Here is a 23,741-nt window from a genome sequence, read left to right as displayed (position 1 = left end):
GTTAGAAAAAAAACAAAGGTAGCTGTCATACTGTAACTTCTAATAAGAAAAACATAGGTGGTCTTCTCTGTTCCTGGCGCAGAGCTCCTAAAACCCTTTTCCTAAAGGGTAAGAGCGATGAAGGTGTCTCCATATTCATAACAAACCCTTTTCAATCACACCCAAGTTTATGTTAATGAGGTGATATTTGAAAATCACCTCATAACAGGGGGCTGGTTGCTGGGGTACCCAATCTCGTGATTGGAGGGTTGGAACTCTCAACCCCCTGACCTCCAGGGAAGGAAGAGGGACTGGAGGTTGAATCTTCGGCCTATGGCCAATGATTTAATCCAGTGTGTGTGTGTGTGTGTGTGTGTGTGTGTGCGCGCGCGCATAATGAAGCCTCCTAAAAACCGAAAAGGATGGGTTTCTGAGAGCTTCTGGGTTGGTGAACACCTGGAGATATGGGGAAGGTAGCACTCTAAGAGAGAGTATAGAAGTCCCATACCTTTTCCATACCTTGCCCTGTGCAGCTTTTTCACCTAGCTGTTCCTGAGTGATACATCCTTTTATAATAAACCAGTAATCTAGTAAGTGAAATGTGTCTTTGAGTTCTGTGAATCACTCTAGCAAAGTAACCAAACCCAAAAAGGTGAGTAGGGAAAGAGTTAACAGTAGGCACGGCCAGATGAGGGACCCTAAGAGAGGCTGATTGCAGCTGGGAGGGCTCCACCAAGGGACCCCCGCCCTAGACTTCAAGGCTCACCATAGTGGCCCTTGGCCCTCCTACTCCTGGTGGTGTCCACAGTGCCCTGGTTGCATATGCGGATGGGATGCTATAGCTGTGTGCAGGTTTGGGGGAAAAAGGGATAAAAGCATTCCAGATCTGCCCATGCTAGGTGTCATGAATAGAGTCTCACAAACTGTTATCTAGTTCCTGATAAAGTCCCAATAAAAAGTCAGAGACAAAAATCATACCCAGCAACCCAGTCGGCATCCCTCTCATTCCTGAGAGCTTTGTACTTTCCCTCAATAAACCCTATCACTTTGCTCACTCTCTGCTGTCTGCGAGATTCACTTTTCAACTAGTTGGGACAAGGGCCAGCATCTCTCCAACCCACCTGCACCAAAGGGTTCTTTATAACCTCCAATCTATAGCTAGTAGATGAGAAGCATACGTGACAACCTAGACTTTCAATTGGCATCTAAAGTTGGGGGCAGGGGAGAGGGAGCACTCTTACAAGACTGAGCTGTTAACCTGTGGAACCCGATACTATTGCCAAGTAGATTGATTCAGAATTAAATTGAGTTGTAGGACACTCAGCCCGTGTCTGAGAATTACTTGATATGTGTGTGTGTGTGCTGGGGTGGGGGGCAACACATTGTAATCAGAGTCAGAATTCTTAACAGATACTTAAAACTAGGGGCACTTGGATGGCTCAGTGGGGTAAGCATCCGACTTCGGCTTAGGTCATGATCTTGAGATTTGTGAGTTCAAACTGTGCATTGGTGTGGAGCCTGCTTGGGATTCTCTCTCCCTCTCCCTCTCTCTCTCTCTCTCTCTCCCCTCCCCTCTCTTCCTGCCCCTCTCTCACTTTGTACTCTCTCTCCAAATAAATAGAAACTTTTTTTTTAATTTTTAAGTTTATTTATTTACTTTTTAGAAACAGAGTACGTAGGGGAGGGACGGGGGTGGGAGGGAGAGAATCCCAAGCAGGCTCCTCGCTGACAGTGTGGAGCTGGATATGGGGCTCGAACTCATGAACTGTGAGATCATGACTGATAAAGGAGCGTGGGGCAAGCTGAGGACAAAATGCAGGCTAACAGCACCCCCCCCCCACCTCCTCATGGGATATGGGTGATATTCCTTGGACACTCCCAACTACCCCCAAACAGGAAAGGACAAAAACAAATGGTTAAACTGGATAAGAGTCTTCACCAGTTTACCAGAAAAAGGCAATCCCATCAACAGCCTAAAGTCTAGGAACTCCCTACTGTCTTAATGTTAATGCTTACTATTAATGCTTTACCAGAAAGAAAAACAACGTTAGCTTGACAGTAGCTAGGCCTTCAGTAAGTCTTTAGTATGTGAAATCTCCTTGGAAACTCCCTCTGGACTTTATCTCCCCCAACTCCTTAAAAGATCCTCCCCACCCCGACACTTACAGTGCACCTCTTCCTGCCCACAGGTCCTGTCCCCCGTGCTTTAATAACATCACCGTTTTTGCACCAAAGACATCTTCAAGAATTCTTTCTTGGTCATCGGCTCCAGACCCCATGAACCCCCATCACCCCAAAACTTCATCAATGACCTGAGCTGAGATCAAAAGTCAGACACTCAACCAACTGAGACACCCAGGCACCCCTAAATAAAAACTTTTCTTTAAAAAAGGTCCTCACCCTCTTTATTTATTTATTTTTTTAATGTTTATTTTTCAGAGAGAGAGAGAGACAGAGTGTGAGCTGGCGGAGGGGCAGAGAGAGAGAGAGGGAGACACAGAATCTGAAGCTGGCTCCAAGCTTGAACTCATAAACTGTGAGATCATGACCTGAGTCAGAGTCGGATGCTTAACCAACTGAGCCACCCCAGGTGTTGAGGTCCTAACCCTCTTTAAAAATAAATAGATACTGGGGCGCCTGGGTGGCTCAGTCGATTGAGCGTCTGACTTTGGCTCAGGTCATGATCTCGCGGTTTGTGAGTTCGAGCCCCGCATCGGGCTCTGTGCTGACAGCTCGGAACCTAGAGCCTGCTTGGGATTCTGTGTCTCCTTCTCTCTCTGCCCATCCACCACTTGTGCTCTGTCTCTCAAAAATAAATAAATAAATGTAAAAAAAAAAAAAGAAAAGAAAAGAAATAGATACTTGATCGCAGGGTTGCGTGTTTGAGCCCCACATTGGGTATACAGATTACTTTAAAAAATTAAATTAAAAAAATAGAATCTTAAAAAAAACAACAACTCATCTCTTCTTCCTCATTATTTCACCACAGTTTACTATTATCATTGCTCTTGACGTATTGTGTCTGTGTGGTATGGTAAAATATTAAATCATAATTGCATAAGCAGGTATAAGAATTCCAGTTGCTCTGATATCCTCACCAGCATTTGGTATTGTCAATAGGCTTTGTTTATTTAGCTATTCTAGTAACTGTGTGGTAGTATCTCACTGTGGTTTTAATTTCTATTTCCCTAATGACTAAAGATGTTCAGCATCTTTTTATGTGCTTATTTGTCCACAGTGATGTATTCAAAAAGCAAGTCTAATCATGTCACTCCCCTTCTTAGAACCCATAAAAGATGGCATTGGCTGCCTCCATTTTGACCTCAAACTTTCCAGTTGGCTTTTTCATGCCAGCTTGTCTCTGGGCTCTAGGGAAAGACCCTGAAGGCAAAGCATCCCTTGAAGGACTCCAAAATTACCCCCCTCAAGCAATAAGTAGTGTCCCAAGCAAGCAAAACCCCGCCCATGACTGACTCCAAGACTTGATCTTCACTGCCTACCCACCCACCCACCTTTGCCCTGAATTCTCCTCTTAAAAACATGGGAATGTTTTCCTTGCTTTGGAGATAGCCTTTGAGATGCTAATCCACTGACTTCCCAGATGTTGGTTTCCCTACCACAAGTTTATCTGCCTTTGGATTTCGTCAGCAATGAGTGGCTGTGCCTGGTCTGTCCCTGCACCCATGTACATATCTATGTTGCATCAGTGAGGAAGTCTCTAGCACCAAATGGCACTCTGCAAATACTGGAGTTTTAAAATATGGGTTGATTGAACCTCATCTCACAATGAACCTATTCCTATCTCTCTGAGCTCCCCAGGCATGGGTTGGCCATGATAAATTTTCCCCAAGCCCTGATCCCTTTACTTCTAAAGCTTCAAGATCAGAAATAAGCTAGAATAGAAACAGCAATGGAGAACAATCAGCTGTATTGAGATTTGGCATACAAAGAAAGTCTATTGGAGGATTATTTCAGTTACCTTTTGCTATCTCTTTTTAGAGATGATGATGTCTGTCACCTGTTTCCTAAAAACAAACACAAGACCCAGGTCCTGCTGGAGGGCAATCTCTAAGCAAGGATCATCCATCCCAGCTGCCCCTCTTCCAGGTTCTGGGCTCTTCCTTCTGTGCCACAACCCTGAGATCAAGACCTGAGCTGAGATCAAGAATCAGATGTTTAACTGACTCAGCTACCCAGGCACCCCAGGCATATCTTACTTAAGAAAAAAAATTTAAGAAAATCTAGGTCCAGTATGCATGGCAATACCCCAGTGTGGCAAGCATTCAGTCTTTGTGCCCAAACTCTGACTCACCTTCAGTTTGATCTCTTCTGAACCTGTAGAAACAGGATTGCTTAAGCTTCCCAGCCTATGTTCTTTACTGCTTAGTAACTCTACCAGTCCTCTACTATACAAGGGATAATCCCTTTAGTCCTTTGGTTTTAAATAACATCTGTAGGGGCGCCTGGGTGGCGCAGTCGGTTGAGCGTCCGACTTCAGCCAGGTCACGATCTCGCGGTCCGTGAGTTCGAGCCCCGCGTCGGGCTCTGGGCTGATGGCTCAGAGCCTGGAGCCTGTTTCTGATTCTGTGTCTCCCTCTCTCTCTGCCCCTCCCCCGTTCATGCTCTGTCTCTCTCTGTCCCAAAAATAAATAAACGTTGAAAAAACAATTTAAAAAAAAAATAAATAACATCTGTATGTTGATGATATTCCAAACATGTATCTCCAGACCCAAAATTACCCCTGATCTTCAGGCTCACAAGTCTAACTGGCTAAGAGGAAGCAGAACTCTCGGTTTCCCATTGTCTCTCTCTCCTCTAGGCAAATGGTTCTGTCAACCACACTATTGCTCATGCCAAAATTCTGGCTATCCTTGTCTCCTTTTTCTTTCTTCCTTCCTTCCTTCCTTCCTTCCTTCCTTCCTTCCTTCCTTCCTTTCAGAGTGTGTGAACAGGGGAGAGAGTCAGAGGGAGAGGGAGAAAGAAAATCTTAAGTAGGCTCCATGCCCAGTGTGGAGCCCAACGCGGGGCTCAATGAAGGGCTCAGCTGGGGACTTGATCCCACGACCATGAGATCACGACCTGAGCCGAAATCAAGAGTCCAAAACTTAACTGACTGAGTCACCCAGGTGCCCCCATTCCTTTTTTACTTGTCCTTAATTTCCTACCCTCATTTTAGCAAAATCTGTTGACCCAGCATTTCTACACCACCACTACCTTTGTCAGGGCACCATCATCATCACCTATGGGACCATTTCCACATCTTCCTCCCTGCTCCTACTTTGATCCCCTACTTCACAGAATAGCCAGGATAAGCCTCTAAAAACTAGAATCATGGGGCACCTGGGTGGCTTGGTTGATTAAGCATTTGACTTTAAAAAAATTTTTTTAATGTTTATTTATTTTTGAAGGAGAGAGAGAGAGAGAGAGAGAGAGAGAGAGAGAGAGAGAGGGCATGAGTGGGGGAGGGGCAGAGAGAGAGGGAGACACAGAATCTGAAGCAGGCTCCAGGCTCGGAGCTGTCAGCACAGACCCTGACTTGGGGCTCAAACTCACGGAGTGCAAGAGCATGACCTGAGCCAAGGTCAGACGTCCAACCAACTGAGTCATCCAGGTGCCCCGAGCATTTGACTCTTTATCTCAGCTCAGATCTTGATCTAACGGTAGTGGGTTCAAGCCCCTCATTGGGCTCTGTGCTGGGTGTGAAGCCTATTTAAAAAAAAAAAAAAAAAAGAAAAGAAATGAAAAAAAGAAAGAAAATAAATGAAAACTAGAATATCAGAACACTCCTCTGCTTAAAACTCATCAATGGCTTCCCGTTACACTCAGAATAAGATACAAACTCCTCACCACGGGCAATGGAAATTCCATGCATTCATACTTGTGTGAGGTCAAATTTTCTTCACATAATCAAAACAATATCTCATAATAGCTTGAAAACACAAGCAGATGTGAGAATCCATCTGTCTACAAGACATTAAAGAAAATTGGGAAAATATAAAACAATGTTACTATTATTACTGCATGTTTTGGGTTTTGAAAATATAGATATTTTTTATAAAATGAAAATGTTGCTCATGTTAGTTTTAATTCCTATACAATATTGTATGGCTTGGAAGGGTATCTTGAAAAGATGGGGTCTCAAGCTGAGGCCAGAATGGCCCACAGGTCTTTAGTACAAGGATGAAAGGTTGATGAATGTCCCTAATTCTGGTTCTGTCTCATTGGAGGGCTTAGCTACAGAACAAAGACGCTTAGTGTGGTGGTGACCATGGTAACCCTGTAAACACATTGCCCTAGTCAGAGAAGAGGCAGGTATCATTGCCTCCCAACCTATAGCGCTTTCTTCTGGTTGCCTAAGTACCCTCAAAAAATTTCTTCAGAAGTAATCACGCTTTGGGGACAACTGGTTGGCTCAGTTGGTGGAGCATGCGACTCTGGATCTCAGTGTCCTGAGTTCAGGCCCTACGTGGGGCATAGAGCCTACTTAACCAAACCAAACCAAACCAAAACAAAACAAAACAAAACAAAACTAACCACACTCTTTTCTTCTGTACTGGAAAATTTAAGGCCTTGAGCCCACTCCCTCCCTTCCATCAGCACCTCCCAGGCTGCTCCAGACACAGAGAAAGGCAACCTAATTACTCTTAATTGTAACTTGACTAGAGATCAGGCTAAGGATCTTACGAAAGCATTGGTGCAGCTGCCAGTTCTCAGACACCATCATTACTGAGCCAGGAGCCTGGAACCATCAGATTGGGGGTAGTGGAGCAAAAAGGCATCTTATCATTTTTTTGAGGGAAGAAGGGACTTTCAAGAGACACCTGCAGTTCGGAGAGACGTAGCTAATGCCCACCGTTATGGCAGAGCCCGGTCAGGAGGCAGGCCCCCTGGGTACTACACCAGCTCCTTGGTTCTCCCTTTCCCCATTGCCCTGAGCACAACACTCAGCGGGGTGTCGGGCCTCGCGCCCCGCCCAGAGGGCGTCGCGCTCATCTCCATGGAGCCGGTCCCCGCCCTCCTGTTGCCTCAGGTAGATGGGAGAAGCTCAGCCAATCAAGAGGTCTCTGAGGCAAAGAAGGCGGGACGAAGAGGAAAAGTTTAGGACAGGAGCGCCAACCAATCCTGAGCCTAGCTGCCTGAGCAACGGCCACCAGCACCCACTTGCAGACGCCAGTCAGAGCGGGGGGATGGTCAGTGGACAATGAGCCAATCCGTGCCGAGGGAAGGCAAATTTGAGCCAATTAAAACTGAGAAGGTGGGAAGGGGCGGAGTTCGCCGGTGGCTGCTCGCTGGTGGGTGAAGGATCAGCTTTCTCTGCTAGTTCCCACCCTAGGACTTCTTAGCTCCTGGAATGCGAGAGACAGAGAGGCTCAGGGGAGTTCCTGGAGTGGGGCGTGGAGGCATCTCCCGGGAAGGCCTGGAAGCAAAAGAGACTCCTAGTTGGAGGAGCTGCTGGAAGCCGCCGGGTGGGCATCGAGGAAGCGGAGGCTGGTTAGGGGGCGGGACTTCCGGGGCGGTGCCTTTGCGAACGGGGGCGGGGCCTGCTGCTAAGGTTGGGCCGAGGGGGCGGAGCTAAAAGGAGACCCCCCCCCCCCCCCCCCCCGGGTGTGACCTAGGAGAAACAAGGGTAGCGATTCCAGCGGGCGTCTTGGGGTCAGGACGGTGTTGCCAGAGGCTTTGGAGTGGCAAGTGATAGCTCAGGATTGACGTTAAGGTTGCTGGGGAGGTTACCTGCCCTAACTTACTGTCCTTTCTTCCCAGGGAGCCACTGGTGGGGACCTTTCTAGGGTCCTTTTCCATCCGTGGGGTGCTATGGAGTTCCCAGAACACAGCCAGCAGCTGCTGCAGAGCCTCCGAGAGCAGCGGTCCCAGGGTTTCCTTTGTGACTGCACCGTAATGGTGGGTAGCACCCATTTCTTGGCCCATCGGGCTGTGCTGGCCTCCTGCAGCCCATTCTTCCAGCTTTTCTACAAGGAGCGGGAACTGGACAAGAGGGATCTGGTGTGCATCCACAATGAGATTGTCACAGCCCCAGCCTTTGGGCTGCTTCTGGATTTTATGTATGCTGGCCAGCTGGCCCTGAGGGGGGATACCCCCGTGGAGGATGTGCTGGCAGCTGCCAGCTACTTGCACATGAATGACATCGTTAAAGTGTGTAAGCGGCGGCTGCAAGCCCGGGCCCTGGCAGAGGCAGACAGTACCAAGAAGGAGGAGGAAACCAACTCACAGCCCCCTAGTTTGGAGTTTTTGTCCAACTCCTCCCGCGGCCCCCAGCCTTCACTGGCGTCTGCTGAGACATCAGGCCACTGGGGCAAAGGGGAATGGAAGGGCCCTGCAGCTCCCTCACCAACTGTCTGTCCTCCAGATGAGCCACCAGTGTCCGGTGGGGCAGACACGACACAGCCTGGCGTGGAGGTTGACCTGCCACATCTACGCCCCCCCCCTCCACCAGTGGCTGATGTCTCCCTTGCCAGCCCTAGTAGCTCCACAGAGACCATTCCTGCAAACTACTTCTCTTCTGGCCTTCCAGCAGTTTCAGTGGAGCCGCTGGCTCCCCTTGATGTGGGTACCGAGAGTCTGAGGATGGTGGAACCAAGGGGTGCTGGAGCGCCATTGCAAGGCTTCTATCCTCCAGCTCCAGCCCCAACCCCAGCCCCAGCCCCAGCTCCATCCCAGGCTCCAGCACCAGCCGAAGCTGAGCTGGTCCAGGTGAAAGTGGAAGCTATTGTGATTTCGGATGAGGAGCCCGACGTGTCAGAGGAAACGCCTCAGGGTCCTGAGGGGTTCTTCCCTCCTGGAGGAGCCCTGTTTGGCGCACAGCCCCCTCAGCCAGAGGCTTTTGAGGAGCCCAGGGCAGGACTGGAGGAGGTGGGACCAAGTGACCACTTCCTGCCCCCAGATCCTCATCTGCCCTACCATTTGCTGCCAGGTCCAGGGCAGTATCACCGAGGACTGGTGACCTCACCCCTGCCCGCCCCCCCGGCCCTGCATGAGCCACTTTACCTGCCTTCTGAGTATGAAGCAACCCCGGGAAGTTTTGGAGTTTTCACGGAGGATGTGCCCACTTGCAAGACATGTGGGAAGACCTTCTCTTGTTCTTACACACTCCGGCGCCACGCCACCGTGCACACACGCGAGCGACCCTATGAGTGCCGCTACTGCCTGCGCAGCTACACACAGTCAGGGGACCTATACCGCCACATCCGCAAGGCTCATAATGAGGACCTGGCCAAACGCAGCAAACCGGATCCAGAGGCTGGCCCCCTTCTGGGGGTGCAGCCCCTGCATGGCTCCCCTACAGCAGACAGACAGGACGGCGGTGGTGGAGGGCCACCCAAAGATTTTGTACTTGGCCCCAAAAACTGACATCAGCAGGAGCTGAGGCTAGGCCTGCTCTTGCCATCATCAGGGGGCAGCACAGGTTGGAAGCCTCTCATTTCCCCTGCGAAGGGTGGGTTGTGCAGGGAGCAGAAGGAACGTTGTGCCCTGGGCTTAGGATTCCTCCCACTTTTCCTTTCCCCAGCCAGGCAGCAGGACTTTATGGGGCATTGCGACTCAATGAGCCCTTCTCCAAGGGCACTGGGAATTTTGCTGAGGTGTAATCACTTCTCACCCTGCATCCCGGACCATAAAGCTAGCAGTGAAAGTATCTCTTTGAACTGGTGTTGGCTGGTTTATTCCCCAAACCCGCATGCCTCCTGATTCTTTCGTAACTTTCCTGTGGATCTTTTAGGAATCTGATATCTGTACCTGGGGTAGGAGTCAGGATGCTTATGGGGGAAAAAGTGAGATGCGCAAAGGACAACATAGACTTGACTTAGGAGAAGTGTGCTAATTAGGGACTCTTACAGGATGATGGGTTATTGTAGTTGAGCTCCTGTGTCCTGGGCTGTATTGAGGACTTCATAAAAATACTCAGTTGTCAACAATTTTACGAGGTGTTAGCACCCCCTCCCCCGCCTCCCTTCTTGCACAGACAAGGACACTTGGGACTCAATATTTGTCTATTTTGGGGGGGGGGAGGGACAGAGAGAGAGGGAGACACAAATCTGAAGGAGGCTCTAGGCTCAGAACTGTCAGCACAGAGCCCAATGTGGGGCTCGAACTCATGGACCACGAGATCATGCCCTGAGCAGAAGTTGGACGCTTAATTGACTGAGCCACCCAGGCTCCCCGACTTGAGACTCAAAAATCAAAGTTAACTTGTTCAAGGTCACAGGGCAAGTTAAGGGGCAAGCAGAATTTGAGTCATGGCTTCAAATGCCATGCACACGGCGCTGAGTTAGAACATGGTTGAAGACAGTTAACCAAGAGCTAGTTTTCTCTTTTGTCCTCTTAAGTGTTTGGCTTTGCTCCCTTACCACTTTACCTCTACTTCCAACATAGAAAGTCTTTGGCTGACTGTTTCAACAACAAATACTGTATCCATTACTTGAAATTCTTGCCTGTGTGTCATAATATGAATCGAGGTCTCTGAAGATGGGGAACTGAAAGGCAGAAAGCACGAAGCTCCAGGGTGGTGGGCTTGTGGGGCAGGTGGAGGGCCTGTGGTATGGACAGGATGGGCACTTGGGAAAAACTAAAAGCAAGATACTCCGGAGAGAGAATCTTATCATTCCTCTGGTCCAACTCCCTCACCTAAAAAGCACGAGGACAGCCTAGAGAAGTCAGATTACTCAGCTGGGGTCACACAGGCAGTTCGTTACTGGCAGTAAAGACAGCAAAGAAATAAGGAGCCTGGGGTGTTGATGTGGGTTCTGGGAGTTCTGGGAATGTAAGAGAAGGGCCTACCCCGGTGTGTATGAAGAGTAGGGCCACGGGGTAAGAGGGCTCCCGAAAAACCCTCCTCTGTTCTGCACATAAGCAACTGAATGCAAAAAAGCAGGAAGGAAAATTTAGGAAAAGATGAAAATGAGTAAATTTTCTGAATTTCTTTTCTTTTTGGATTTGTCTGTCATATCCAGCACTTGCTCTTGCGAGCAAGCTACTGTTTTTGAGTTAGAAGAAGGAGGTTTGGCCAAAGAAAAGCTCCTTCTCTGGGGCATTAAGGGACGCAAACGTTGATGCTTAACGTTTTCATGGCTGGATGAATTCTATGCCTTTCACTTTCCTTGTGTTGGAACAACTTCTTAGTTTGTCTTCCAGGGGGCTAATTTTATTTGTGCAAATACATTCTTACCTCGGCTCCTTGTTGTAACAATGCAAGATCTACATGCACACCCCGTAAGTTACTCTAAGTGGAGCACCTTTTCCAAAGTCTTTCCTAAAACAATATCAAATCAAAATGCCTGAAAACAATGAGTTGCCTTTAAAAGGGTACCTTTTATGGCATGTGAATTATATAAAAATTATACATATATGATTATATATGGAGAGACATAGAGAAAAAAATCAGCTGTCTCAGAACATCATTTCCTAAAAGCAAGGCATAATATCTGTGTCTGCATGTGTATATAATGTACAGACCTTCTCCAGACAGTCTTGAGAACATAAACCATTGTTACTATCTCAGCCATGTGTTCTACCTAACTAAAAAAGGATCTGTTACTTGGTGAGATTCTCCTCAAGAGGGAGTATTTGCTTTCAGTTCCCAGCATGAGATGCATTTTTCATTGGCGATGGCAATTAGGAATCTGCAAGATGTTCAAAGCAGCAGCCAACACAAAAGGCCACAGTTGTCTTTTGTCTCACTTTATCTGCTGGACGCCAGGAACAGTTTCTGCCGGTCTGTAGAGGTGAGACCAATAGAGAATTTTCTCATTTCCACTCCTCTCCATGGTCTCGACCACGGATTCAAGGAACCACAGGTGAGCTCATCTAACTTCTGGTCCAACAATGGATCCTCCTTTTGCCGGTTGTGACACCCCTGCTTGAAAAAGAACTCGGGGCACCTGTCTGGCTCAATCGGTAGAGCTTGTAACTCTTGATCTCTGGGTTGTGAGTTCAAGGCCCACCTTGGGTGTAGAGATTACTTAAATAACCTTTAAAAAGAACTTGCCATCCCCAAAGGAAACCTAGTCTATTATCGGACAGCCCTAGTTGTTGGATAACGCTGCCTTCTACTGAGCCCAAATCAGCCTCATTTGAGGAGGGTATGGGCCAGGCCCCACCTATTAAAAGTTTCACCCTGAGGAGTTCTTTGTTTTTGAGCTATAAGCTGACTTAAGTTTTCAACCACCCTTTGCTCTCCAGCTTTAGAGATATATATTTCTAATTTAGGATTTCAATTCTTTTCTTGACTGGCAATTTTATAAGTGTATCGTTTCACTTGCCGTCTATTGCCTCTTCAATCACTGGACATTTTTGGCCAAGCTTAGCTTCACAAAAGTCACCATTTCAGTCCTTTGCATTGGATTTTGACTTTGTTTTTTTTTTTAATATTTTTATTTATTTTTGAGACAGAGAGAGACAGAGCATGAGCAGGGGAGGGGCAGAGAGAGAGGGAGACACAGAATCCAAAGCAGGCTCCAGGCTCTGAGCTGTCAGCACAGAGCCCAACGCGGGGCTGGAACTCACAGACTGTGAGATCATGACCTGAGCTGAAGTCGGACGCTTAACCAACTGAGCCACCCAGGTGCCCCGACTTTGTTTGTTTTTAAGTAAACTCTATGCCCAATGTGGAGCTCAAACTCAACGCTGAGATGAAGAGTCACAGGCTCTACCGACCGAACCAGCCAGGTGCCCCTGGATTTCAATTTTAATTTCTCCAAAGCCAGTGTTTCCAAAGATGATTTACCTGGTCATGTACTATTTTTACTGTAAAATATATTTATTTTTGTGGGTTTTTTTTCCTTTGGCAAATGATAGCAAGTGTTCCTAAGTCCCCTCCCCAATTATTAGTAAGCAATTTCAGTGTGCATCTCTATAAGAACCCTTAAAAAAAAAAAAAAAAGACCAAATACCATTAATCATATTCAACAAAACTGACCATAATTCTTTTTTTTTTCCTCTCCCTGACAATAATTCTTTTCCCCAGTAAGCTCTATGCCCAACATGGAGCTTGAACTCATGAGCCCGAGATCAAGAGTCACACATTCCACCAACTGAGCTGACCAGGCACCCCTCACTCCCAACAATTTTTATTCAAATTTCTCTGATTGTCTCATAACCTTTTATTTATTCACTTACTTATTTAAAGACTTCAAGTCATCTCTACACCCAACATGGGGCTCAAACCCACAACCCTGAGATCTAGAGTCATACACTCCAACAACTGAGCCAGTCAGGCGCCCCATCTCATAAACTTTGTTTTGTTTTCAAACCACAATCCAAAGTAGAGTCACATTTATTTGATGTCTCTTAAGCCTTTTTTAAATTTTTTTTTTCAACGTTTATTTATTTTTGGGACAGAGAGAGACAGAGCATGAACGGGGGAGGGGCAGAGAGAGAGGGAGACACAGAATCGGAAACAGGCTCTAGGCTCTGAGCCATCAGCCCAGAGCCCGACGCGGGGCTCGAACTCATGGACCGCGAGATCGTGACCTGGCTGAAGTCGGACGCTTAACCGACTGCGCCACCCAGGCGCCCCTCTTAAGCCTTTTTTAAAAAATTTATTTCAATATTCTTTTTAAAGGGTTTTCTTCTTTGTTTTTGTTTTTTCAAGTTTATTCAGTTTATTTTGAGAGGAAGAAAATGTGTGTGTGTGCGAGGGGCAGAGGAATGAGAGAATTCCAAGCAGGCTCCATACTCAGTGCGGAGCCTGACTCAGGGCTCCAGCTCACGAACCATGAAATTGTGACTTGAGCCAAAATCGACTTGGATGCTTAACCAACTGAGCCACCCAGGCACCTAAGATTTTCATTTTTAAGTAATTTCTACACCTAACGTGGGGCTTGAACTCGCGACCCCAAGATCAAGAGTCACATGCCTTTCTGACTGAGCCAGCCAGATGCCCCTTAAGCCTTGTTTTGGTTTTTAATTTTAGAGAGAGTAAGTGCGCACAGGAGTGGTAGTGGGGGGAGAGGGACAGTGAGAAAATCTTTTTTTTTTTTTTAAGTTTATTTATTTTGAGAGTGTAAGAACGTGCACATGAGCAGGGGAGGGGCAGAGAGAGTGGGAGAATCTCAAGCAGGCTGCATGCTGTTAGTGGCAGAGCCCTACATGGGACTCGATCCCAGAAACTGAGTATGACCTGAGCTGAAATCAAGAGTCCCACACTCAACCGACTGAGCCACCCAGGCACCCCAGGAGTGAGAATCTTAAGCAGGCTCCATGCTTAGTACAGAGGCTGACATGGGGCTTGATCTCATGACCCTGGGATCATGAGCTGATACACAATCAAGAGTCAGACACTCAACCAGGTACCCCAAAGCCTCTTTTAATCTGTAAGTGCCTCTCTCCTTTTCCCTGTAATTTATTTATTGAAGGAACTGGGTTACTTGTCTTCCCAGTTTCACAGTCTACAGTTTGCTGAGTAAACCCCCTTGGTATCATTAACATGTTCTTCTGTCCCAAGTTTTCTTTAAAAATATATATTTAAATAAAATATTGAAAACAATAGTATAGGTAGTATGTGGTTTTGGCAAAATTGTAAATGTAGTGGGTAGGAGTTCGGGAGACACTGCTCTCAACTGTCCGTTATGTGCCAAAGTATGGACCTTCACATCTACAATGCTTTCTCTTCAATCACACCCTGAAATTCTGCATGGAATCCATTAAGGACTGGTAAGGTGAGCACCCTCCTCCTCCAGAAACTTCTGAGTAGTGACATTTAGGTGCCCTCTGGCTGTTTCCTTCAGCATGTGGGCTTGCCAGACCTCCTCCACACCCACATCTGGCTGCCTATCTTTGTCCACTTTCCTGTTCATTAACATCTCCATTGGAAGCTGGCCTTCAAAATGAAGAATGAAATGCAAGCCTGACCACTTTGTCTCTTAACAGTGCTAATAAAAGGATCAGTGCAATACATTCCTAAAATATGTTTTTATTTTGTTATTTTTTTTAATTTTTAAATGCTTTTTTTTTTTTAATTGCAAGGGAGTAGCCTTAAACTCAGGAAATAAAATATAGGTCAGTCCATTATCTACATACAAATGAAGGAATACTGCCTGATCTAAAATACAATTTTTGAATTATCAGTTTTATTTTTTCCTCATTGATGCAGAAGATAGCTTAGTCTTTGGGGAAAAAAAAAAAAAAAAAGAGAGAAGAAAATCAGCAAAACTTGCCCAAAGCAAACATGCAACCATCACATAATTTTGTCAACAACCTAGGCTTAGAAATGTAAGCAGCTTGGGAAAGGAATGAAATATTCTATTTTTGTTAGTTCTGTCCTTAGACTCACAAGATTATTTGGTAGAAAAGCTTTTTATTGTATTATTTAAGGGGTATGGGAGACACAGCGGAGCCTGGCTCATTGGGAGGGGGCATTACTGATAAATGGAAAACTCATGCACACTTGGCAATACAGAGGACTTGGGATTGTTTTTATTGTTCTTTCTGAAATCTGTCCTTATGTAATGGCTAGTGACACATGCTTACTACCTCTACTCATAAAGGTAGAGGCAGTATACATTGTGAACATTATTCACAACAAGCGCACAAAATGGCAAAGGATCTCCTGGTTGATGGAACCTCCTACGGAGACATGACTGTACCAGGTCCACAGCCTGCACTGACAAAACTTCCAGAAAGTTCCATGGGGAGCTTAAGCACTAGGGAAGGAGAACTCTTCCTCATTTCCCTCCTCTGTAAGGAACTGAGCTTTTGCATAATACAAGGTGACGGGGAAAGAAAGAACAGACTGATGTTTTTATCCTGCTCTTTCATGGTATTGTTTCAAGAAGACACAGCAACCTGTCCACTCCGCCCCACCCTTTTTTTTGGAGAAATGAGCATACTATAGATATGTACCTGTTAAAAAAGAAAATGTTTACTTAGGTTTTGGGGGGTTTTTTGGCACGAGGCTAAAGAATTATTAAATACTTAAATGCTTGACTCAAGGTTTTAAGATAGAAGAGTTTAATGAAAAAAATAAATAAGCATATTGTATGAATGATCTGAGTATGAACAATACCAGGGACTAGAAATTATCACCAGAAAAAATAGGAACCAGATACTTTTGTGGGGGGGAGGTCTGAATGTACATAAGGAATTTGATTTAATCAAAATGGTTAATTTCAAGTCGTTTAAGTCATGTGGGTCCAACTTGTAATTGTCTATTTTCACAAAAAAATATATTTCCCGGGTTGTGGCCTATGTAACTTTGGCTTTGGGAAGCTGAGGGACCAAAGAAAAAACTTTGTGATCATGATTTCATCCTTATGAGCTTTTTCCTCTGTATATGGACACATCTAACAACATCTATCGTTAAAATCTATGCCATAGACAGGATTATTTCACATATAGCTGATTGTATTTCTCAAAGCAAACATCTCCAAGAATATCACGTATGGAAAGCTATACAAATACGTAGATGGACAGGCAAAAAAAAGACACAGCCTGCTTAAGTGCCAGAGAGTTTGTGCAGAGCTAGAAAGAAAACAGAAATCCACGTGGGTCAGAGGTATGGGGTTAATTTCTCTTGCTGAGGCTCAGGTTTCCCCTCGATGGGTCTTTAATGGTTCACCTAAGTTCAAGTAGAGGAGCGTCTTTCTTCTTTGTTAACCAAACATGCCCAGGTACAGCTGCTTCTCCTTCTGATGGTAGCTACTGAGTTCCGACTGAGTTAGCTGGAGGTACCGCCGGACATTGGCGTCTTAGAATAGGGCAAAGGAGGCAATTAGAGACACAGTTAGAACATGATCACACCTTGTGGTAGGAAAGGATTGTTCACACACTTCTTTCCCCGCCACAACTTCTGACTTTTATAGAGTCAGATATTTTTTAGGCGTGGATAAAAATAATAAACAAGTCCCTTTAAAACGTTCAAAACAAACATATTGATTATGAATACTTCGGGAAAATACCAAGTTATTGTCACTGGTTTAAGCAAGTTAGCATTTTTACCCCCCACTTTAGGGATGAGGTTATTTTACAAAAATAGATCAGAGATAACCGCAAAGGACATTCCAAATAAACGATAAAAACCAGCACTATTATTTTGAATCAAGACTCCAATCTTTCTTTTTTTTTTTTTTTTTTAATTTTTTTTTCAACGTTTTTTATTTATTTTTGGGACAGAGAGAGACAGAGCATGAACGGGGGAGGGGCAGAGAGAGAGGGAGACACAGAATTGGAAACAGGCTCCAGGCTCTGAGCCATCAGCCCAGAGCCCGACGCGGGGCTCGAACCCACGGACCGCGAGATCGTGACCTGGCTGAAGTCGGACGCTTAACCGACTGCGCCACCCAGGCGCCCCGAGACTCCAATCTTTCAAAGGACTTCCTATAGAAAGTGGGTTTGAGGAGAACCAGATTTCTGAATCTGGAATCATTTGAGCTTACTTATTACTGATTCTGTAAGTATCAGAATAAATATATTCTCTGGGAAAATAAGTTTGTTCCTATCTATAAAACATGCAGAGTATTTTTTACTCTCCAAAGTCCAGGAATCTTCCTGTGAAGAAATACACATAAGCATGGGTATATGACTTTAAATGCTATTTTGGCCCTTCTTCGATGTGACCTCTTCTCTATCTTTAGTTGCGGGGTTTGTTCTGCCAGGCCTCAGGTTGATTTCTGGGGTATTAAGGATGATTTGATAGTTCTCTAGCTGCATTCGTGGGACGAGGCGAGCCTAGGGTCGTCCTACCCTGCTGCCATCTCCCCAACCCCACACATACTTCTGATTTTAAAAATCTTTCTAAGATCTGAATAGATCACAACTATTCTTTGCAACAGTCAATCTCATTCATTAATACCACTTTGAATTAAAAAAAAAAAAAATCTCTGTCCAGGGAGAAAAATCTCTGTACAGCAGGGCTGGCTGGTTCTTAATCTGATAATGAAAAAGAGCTTGAAGAACAGTTATTGTTACAGCAGAGCCTCTAAAATACTCTACATGGGTGCAGTTCATCTATGTACTTGAAGGTAAGAGACACGAACAAATGCCTCATGTTTTATGTCTTTATTAATTCACAGTGGCTTTCCCATTCATTTGTTTCATTTTGATTTTAAAGATTTTAAAGGTTTTATTTTTAAGTAATCTCTACACCCACCATGGGGGCTCGAAACCCACATCCCTGAGATGATCAAGAGTCACCTGCTCCACCGACTGAGCTAGCCAGGTGTCTCCCCCTCCCCCAATCATTTAGAGAATTTTTGTTGCGTCGTTACCCTGGGGGACCCTCTACCTCTAGCATCTAGTAGCCACTCTGAGCCAGAATGCAAAATGGGAGATAATTTTCAGTGCTGAACCACCAACACAGGAGTGAGTCTGTTATCCGCTTCGCGGTATCTCTGCCTTGGAAACAAGTACCAAGTCTCAAATTCTCTCTAGGTAGGCCTGCCCCTTTTCTGGGTCATACCTGCGCTTAGCGGAGCTAAAAGAATAAAATGATAGCTAAAGCAAAGGCCAGACCCAGCTAGGGAACTGGCAGAAAGGAGGATCAGCAGGTATATTGATTGGAATACAGATCCTATTTCAGTTACAATCTCGGAACAGAAACTTGAAAAACAATGCTTTACAATCTCTTTCACCCGGGGAAGGAAGGGAGATGGTGTGTATGCCTGTTGAAGCATAATACTTCTGGAGGGTGTATAATATTGCTTTCTTGTGGAGGCAAGAATACAGGAATAGAAGAAGGCCAGTTTCTCAAACACCTCTTCAGACTTTTTGAATTTTGAACTATATGAATATATTATTACCTAGTCGAAAAAATTTCAAGGGGCGCCTGGGTGGCTCAGTCAGTTAAGCACCCGGCTCTTGATTTTGGCTCAGGTCATCGTCTCACAGTTCATGAGATCGAGCCCCGCATCGAGCTCTGCGCTAACAGCATGGAGCCCGCTTGGGATTCTCCTTCTCCTTCCCCCTCTCTCTGCCCTGTACCCTGTTCATGTGCATGCATGTGCTCGCTCGCTCTCTCGCAAAATAAATAAACTTTTTAAAAATTCAGTAAATTGAAAAAAGGAAAATAAATCCCCCCTTCCACCGATACCACCTCAGCAAGACAATTTCCTTTGTCCTTACCACTTCGGTCCCCTTCTCTCTCACCTTTTGGCTGCCTATTGACAGCAGCCAGGAGGTAGTGCTGAGCCTGGTCATAGTCCTGCAGATGAAAAAAGGCCACTCCAGCCCGATACAAGGCCTTGGCATTATCAGGCTGTCGTTCCAGGACTTTCTGACTGTATTCTTTCACTCGTTCGTAGTTTACTGGCTCCATCTGAAGGAGACAGGCTAACAGGCCAAATGAAAAGAAGAAGAGCAAAGAGGGACTTATTACATGAAGTTCTAGTGGCCAACTCAAGGCTGCATCAAACAGAGGACAATACCAACAACATTCACTCACCCAACTAATACATCCAAAGGTCTACCATGTGCCAGACTTTCTTCTAGGCACTGGGGATGCAACAGTGAACAAAAGCTTTACATGCCTTCTAATCAACTTTAATATCTACTGAACGCTTATTATGTGCCTACTGGTGGGTTAGGCCCAGCTATAAAACTGACAGGAACATATTTTAAAATTTATTTAAAATTCTTCTTCTCTGTTTCTCTTCTACCCAAGGCTCTCCATCTTGAGCCCTCCATCTAACCACAATTATCACACTGCAGCTTTACAAACAATGGCTGCCATCAATTGTGTGAGGAAATAGCAGCACGGTGCTTTGTGCTTTATCTCATTTAATCTTCTCATCCACTCTACGAAATTGGTTAAGTGTTACTATCTCCATTTAGTGGACAAAGAAATCAAGGCTCAGAGACATAAAGGAACTTGTCGAAGATCCTACAGCTTCTGGGTGGAATAAGAAATTTGAACCAAGGACTCTCTAATTCCCAAATCGTCATTTAAAAAAAAAAATTTTTTTAATGTTTTTATTTATTTTTGAGACAGAGAGAGACAGAGCATGAACAGGGGAGGGGCAGAGAGAGAGGGAGACACAGAATCCGAAGCAGGCTCCAGGCTCTGAGCTGTCAGCACAGAGCCTAACGCAGGGCGCGAACCTACAGACTGCAAGATCATGACCTGAGCCGAAGTCAGACGCCCAACCAACTGAGCCACCTAGGCGTCCCCATCATTAAAAATGATGATATATTACTTCACTATTCCCTTGGATTACATAATGGGACTTTGAAATCCAAATCTGTTTAGGAGACAATGCTCAGCCTTTCTATAATTAAGAAGGGAAACGTGCTCCCTGTTTCATGAGTGTAGGAATTAAACATAGTATTATTTAATCATGGTGCTGAGAAGAAAGGAGAATCAGGGCTTCCGAGGACATTAAAGGGCCTGGGCTTATGTCTGCATCCCTTCTACAACATCCCCACCAAGTGGTCATATGGTTTATACTCAACTAACCCATTACTGTAGCTTCATTCATTATCTGACAACTGGTTCTGCAGCACCGACCACAGGCTAGGGAGAGCTAGGAGCAGTGGGTAAGAGGAACAAGACAAGACTCGCATCCTAGTCCCCAAGTAGAAGGAGTACACAATAAACAAATGGATTTTCTAAATTGCTTTGAAAAAAAAAAAAAAAACCCAAAAAACAAAAAAACAGAACTGTATTGGGATGAAGTGAATGAAGCCAGAGTCACGCTTGATTACAGAAGCCTCTCGAAGAAAGTGACTTTTGACCCAAGATCTGAATGACAAGGGTCATTCAAGGGACGGGGCATTCTAGCTGAGAAAAAAGAAATTCTACAAAGCTGGAAGGTAGAAATGTGTTTTGCAAATTCCGTGTATTGGAGGAGCCAGACCATGTCAGGCCCTGAAGGTGAGGGTCAGAGTTTGGGTTTTTTCCCTAAGTCTAATGAAATGCCATTGGAGGATTTTCGGCAGCGAGCCGATCGCATTACCTTATCAGTAAAATGGGGATAATCACAAGTATCTTGTAGAATTTGAAGATGAGAGATATTGTACATAAACTGCCCCACGTGTTACAGGCACTCAATAAGTGAAAATGGCTAATCCAGTAAGTTCTTTATGGAGCATCTCCCAAGCACTCCCAAGTGGACGCTCTGTGGATGGCTAAGCCATAGGCTTTGACTTCAGGTCCACCTGGAGAGTGAAGACACTGGCTGATCACTCTCTTTAAAAGGGAACATTCCCATGCCTGTGGCACTCACTGTGCCCATCTGCTTTATTCCTTTCCACAGCACTTGCCATCTTCCAATATAATATGTATGTTACCTTTGTTAATTGTCCATCTTCCTTACTTGAATATATGTTCCAAGAGTGCAGCACTCTGTACCTTATTATACTCCTCTATCTTTAGTACCCAATAAGTAATTGAACTTAATGAATTGAAACATTAGCTACCATAATTACTATTGTTACCTGAATCTGAGAGTAGCACTGGACTCACACTGTAAAAAAGCTAGATTTTCACCAAACCATAGCGGAAAACTACTGTAGTAAAAAAAAAAAAAAAAAAAAAAAAAATCACTTTTAAACAACCATTACGAAGTATAAAAACTAACCCTAATAATTTCCATAGCCTCAGCTGGGGTCATTAGAATGCTTTAATATACTCCAAAATAATTTAATTAGCTCCATGATTATTTTGCCTGCCATAGAACAGACCTATACGAAGTCTCCTTTCTTTTAGTAGATCAATCCTAGTGATACAGATTCTGGCATCCATCTCTTCACCCAAGTTCATATGGAGATGGGAGATCCTAGTTATCCAAGAACTGATTTAAAGGAAGGAGAAAAACGAAGAAAAGCTGTCCAAACATCTAATAATGTCTCACACCACCCGCTGGAGCAAATGCCTTCTTTCCTCTATTATAAATATTAAAGAAACAATGCCCTAAACATAAGTTCAGTGTTTTTTCTAGAGCGTGCAAAATTCCCTAAACCTATCAGCATCACCTGGAAATTTGTTAGAAATGCAAATCGGTAGTGCCTCTCCCACTCAGCTCCCTTGAATCGGAATCTCTAGGGGTGGGGCTGAGTTAACCAACTCTCCAGGTTAAGTTTGAGAAGCATGGCTCTATAGAAACTCATTTAGAGGCCCATAGATTGGAAATGTATTTCGATTCATGGCAGAATAAGTACATGACAGCAGAAAAGCACACCCGTGCTTTTCCCTAATGTTCACAGATTTTCATGTGCCTGCCCTGATACTCTACCCACCCTTCAGCCCTGTTCTTACCAGCTAGATTGTTGTAGCAGTCTGTCTGGGTGGTGTGCAGTATGTTCTCTTGTTCAGGTGTGAGGGCCGGGCCCTGAGGTCCTAGATTAGGTATCGGGGAGGGCAGACTTGGATCCAGACCCCGCAGCTGAAGCAGAGCTCGATGGTACCTACTTACAGCATCTCGGTACTTCCCTTCTCGGTAACGTTGGTTCCCTTTCTCCTTGTACAGTTGAGCCTCCTGCAGGCGCCTCTCCATAACTCTTTGTCGCCCAGAGCTCTTGTGGAATTGGGACGCGAAAGAGCAATTGAAGCTCTGGAGATGGGAGCAAAACAACTGATTTAGATAGCCGATTTAAGAAGGCAGGAAATTAGTCTTCTCCAAGACGCCCCCCGGGAATGAGTTTTACTAGTCTCTTCTCTGTAGTAATTTTCAATCTTTAAACGTACAGGACTAATCAGGGAGAGGATGTGGGAACAGCAAAGCCAGAGATTAAGTGATTTCATAAAGAGGAGACTCCGGGGTGAAGAAACCCTCCCGAAAAAGGAAGGGCCGGACTAAGTGAACTGTGGCAGGCGTGGGAATGCCGGCGGAATTTGCTTCCTCCTTTCTCTTGGACACACCTTCTTGACCCGGAAGTGGAAGGGAATAAGCGGGGACGACTGCTAAAAGAGGTCTACGGGGCTTGCCACCACTCCTGGTCTTTTTTTTGCGCGTATTAAATAAGCATTTGTTTATGTCGGTATCAGAAGCTGGGGACCGAGCTGAATGTGGTTTGTGCAACCAACTCACAGCCTTAAGCTGGCGCGGCCGCAGAGCAGCTCAGTTACAAGCCCACCAAGCTCCGCGGCCAACCCCTCGCCCTCTGCAAATACCCAAGCACGGAAGTCTCCCCCTCGGCTTCGGTTTACGGGCGGAAGCACTTAGACGACCGGGACCAACGTCTCGGCAGTTTGGTATCTGAAGGGTCGCGCGCAATGCGCCACACCGTCCAATCAAAAGCGGCCCCGGAAAAATAATCCCGCAGAAGCGACCCCGCCTCTACAGCCCCCTGCAGATCAACCCGGGGCGGGGGAGGGGGGGCGGCGGGGAAATCTCCCGTCAGTTTCGCCAATTGGAAGAATCCGGCCGATGACGGATGACCAATCAGAATTGCAGATGACGATTCAAGTTGGCCAATAAGAAAGCTAAAAGGCGAGGTCCGGGCGTCTGTTGCTGGGTAGAGAAGTTAAAGGATTCAGAGAAGAGGCCCGGGGTGGGGGGGAGGGTGTCACTGTATTCCTTAGTTTGAGGAAGCCCTTTGTTTACTAAACAGACAATTGCTAGGCGGTTTTCAAGTCGCTACAGCATCCCTCCTGGGCTTTTTTTTTTTTTTTTTTTAACTCTCAAGAAGCTGGGGGACGTATAGGCAGTAGGGAAGAAAGACTAGCAAGCAAGACTTTAGACGACATCTCGATCGGAAGCCAGACGGGAGTAAGGGTGGTGACGGGGTGGGAGGGGCGTGTAGGAAGGGAGCTCCGGGCGTCTGCGCAGAGCCCATGGCTGGAAGTACGGAAGGCGGGCGCGCACACGCCGCCGTGCTAC

The 23,741-nt window shown here is 45.7% G+C and overlaps 2 protein-coding genes across 5 annotated transcripts; one reads left to right on the top strand and one right to left on the bottom strand.

Annotated features, from left to right (window-relative positions):
• The first annotated feature begins 7,267 nt into the window (after window positions 1–7,267).
• ZBTB3 (zinc finger and BTB domain containing 3) lies at window positions 7,268–10,031 on the top strand. The gene is made up of 2 exons (XM_030333538.2): window positions 7,268–7,445; window positions 7,741–10,031. Exon 2 carries the CDS (start codon window positions 7,792–7,794, stop codon window positions 9,343–9,345), a length of 1,554 nt encoding a protein of 517 aa, XP_030189398.1. The 5' UTR covers window positions 7,268–7,445; window positions 7,741–7,791; the 3' UTR covers window positions 9,346–10,031.
• A 5,352-nt stretch (window positions 10,032–15,383) lies between these two features.
• On the bottom strand, window positions 15,384–22,779 carry TTC9C (tetratricopeptide repeat domain 9C). Of its 4 annotated transcripts, XM_030331934.1 has the most exons (4): window positions 22,607–22,772; window positions 22,178–22,472; window positions 19,072–19,254; window positions 15,384–16,675 (listed from the first exon to the last, which is right to left on the bottom strand). In XM_030331934.1, the coding sequence occupies exons 1-4, from the start codon at window positions 22,661–22,663 to the stop codon at window positions 16,581–16,583; spliced, it is 630 nt and encodes a 209-aa protein (XP_030187794.1). In that variant the 5' UTR covers window positions 22,664–22,772; the 3' UTR covers window positions 15,384–16,580. The 4 variants fall into 4 exon arrangements, with proteins under 4 accessions (XP_030187794.1, XP_030187796.1, XP_030187795.1 ...); XM_030331936.1 differs by lacking the exon at window positions 19,072–19,254 and having other exon boundaries at window positions 22,607–22,779; XM_030331935.1 differs by having other exon boundaries at window positions 22,178–22,769.
• Window positions 22,780–23,741: the final 962 nt, after the last annotated feature.

The sequence above is a fragment of the Lynx canadensis genome, chromosome D1 (genome assembly GCF_007474595.2).
Source record: "Lynx canadensis isolate LIC74 chromosome D1, mLynCan4.pri.v2, whole genome shotgun sequence".
Classification (NCBI taxonomy): domain Eukaryota; kingdom Metazoa; phylum Chordata; class Mammalia; order Carnivora; family Felidae; genus Lynx; species Lynx canadensis.
The sequence above is the reverse complement of the archived record's forward strand: the minus strand, read 5'-3'. Positions and strand labels throughout refer to the sequence as shown.

Coding starts and splice junctions, on each gene's coding strand:
- ZBTB3 (XM_030333538.2), top strand. CDS start 7,792: ATGGAGTTCCCAGAACACAGCCAGCAGCTGCTGCAGAGCCTCCGAGAG.
- TTC9C (XM_030331934.1), bottom strand. CDS start 22,663: ATGAAATCACTTAATCTCTGGCTTTGCTGTTCCCACATCCTCTCCCTG. Junction 22,473..22,606: donor TCCTCTCCCTGATTAGTCCT/GTACGTTTAAAG, acceptor TCCCATCTCCAG/AGCTTCAATTGCTCTTTCGC. Junction 16,676..19,071: donor TGTCAATAGGCAGCCAAAAG/GTGAGAGAGAAG, acceptor CCCTATTCTAAG/ACGCCAATGTCCGGCGGTAC.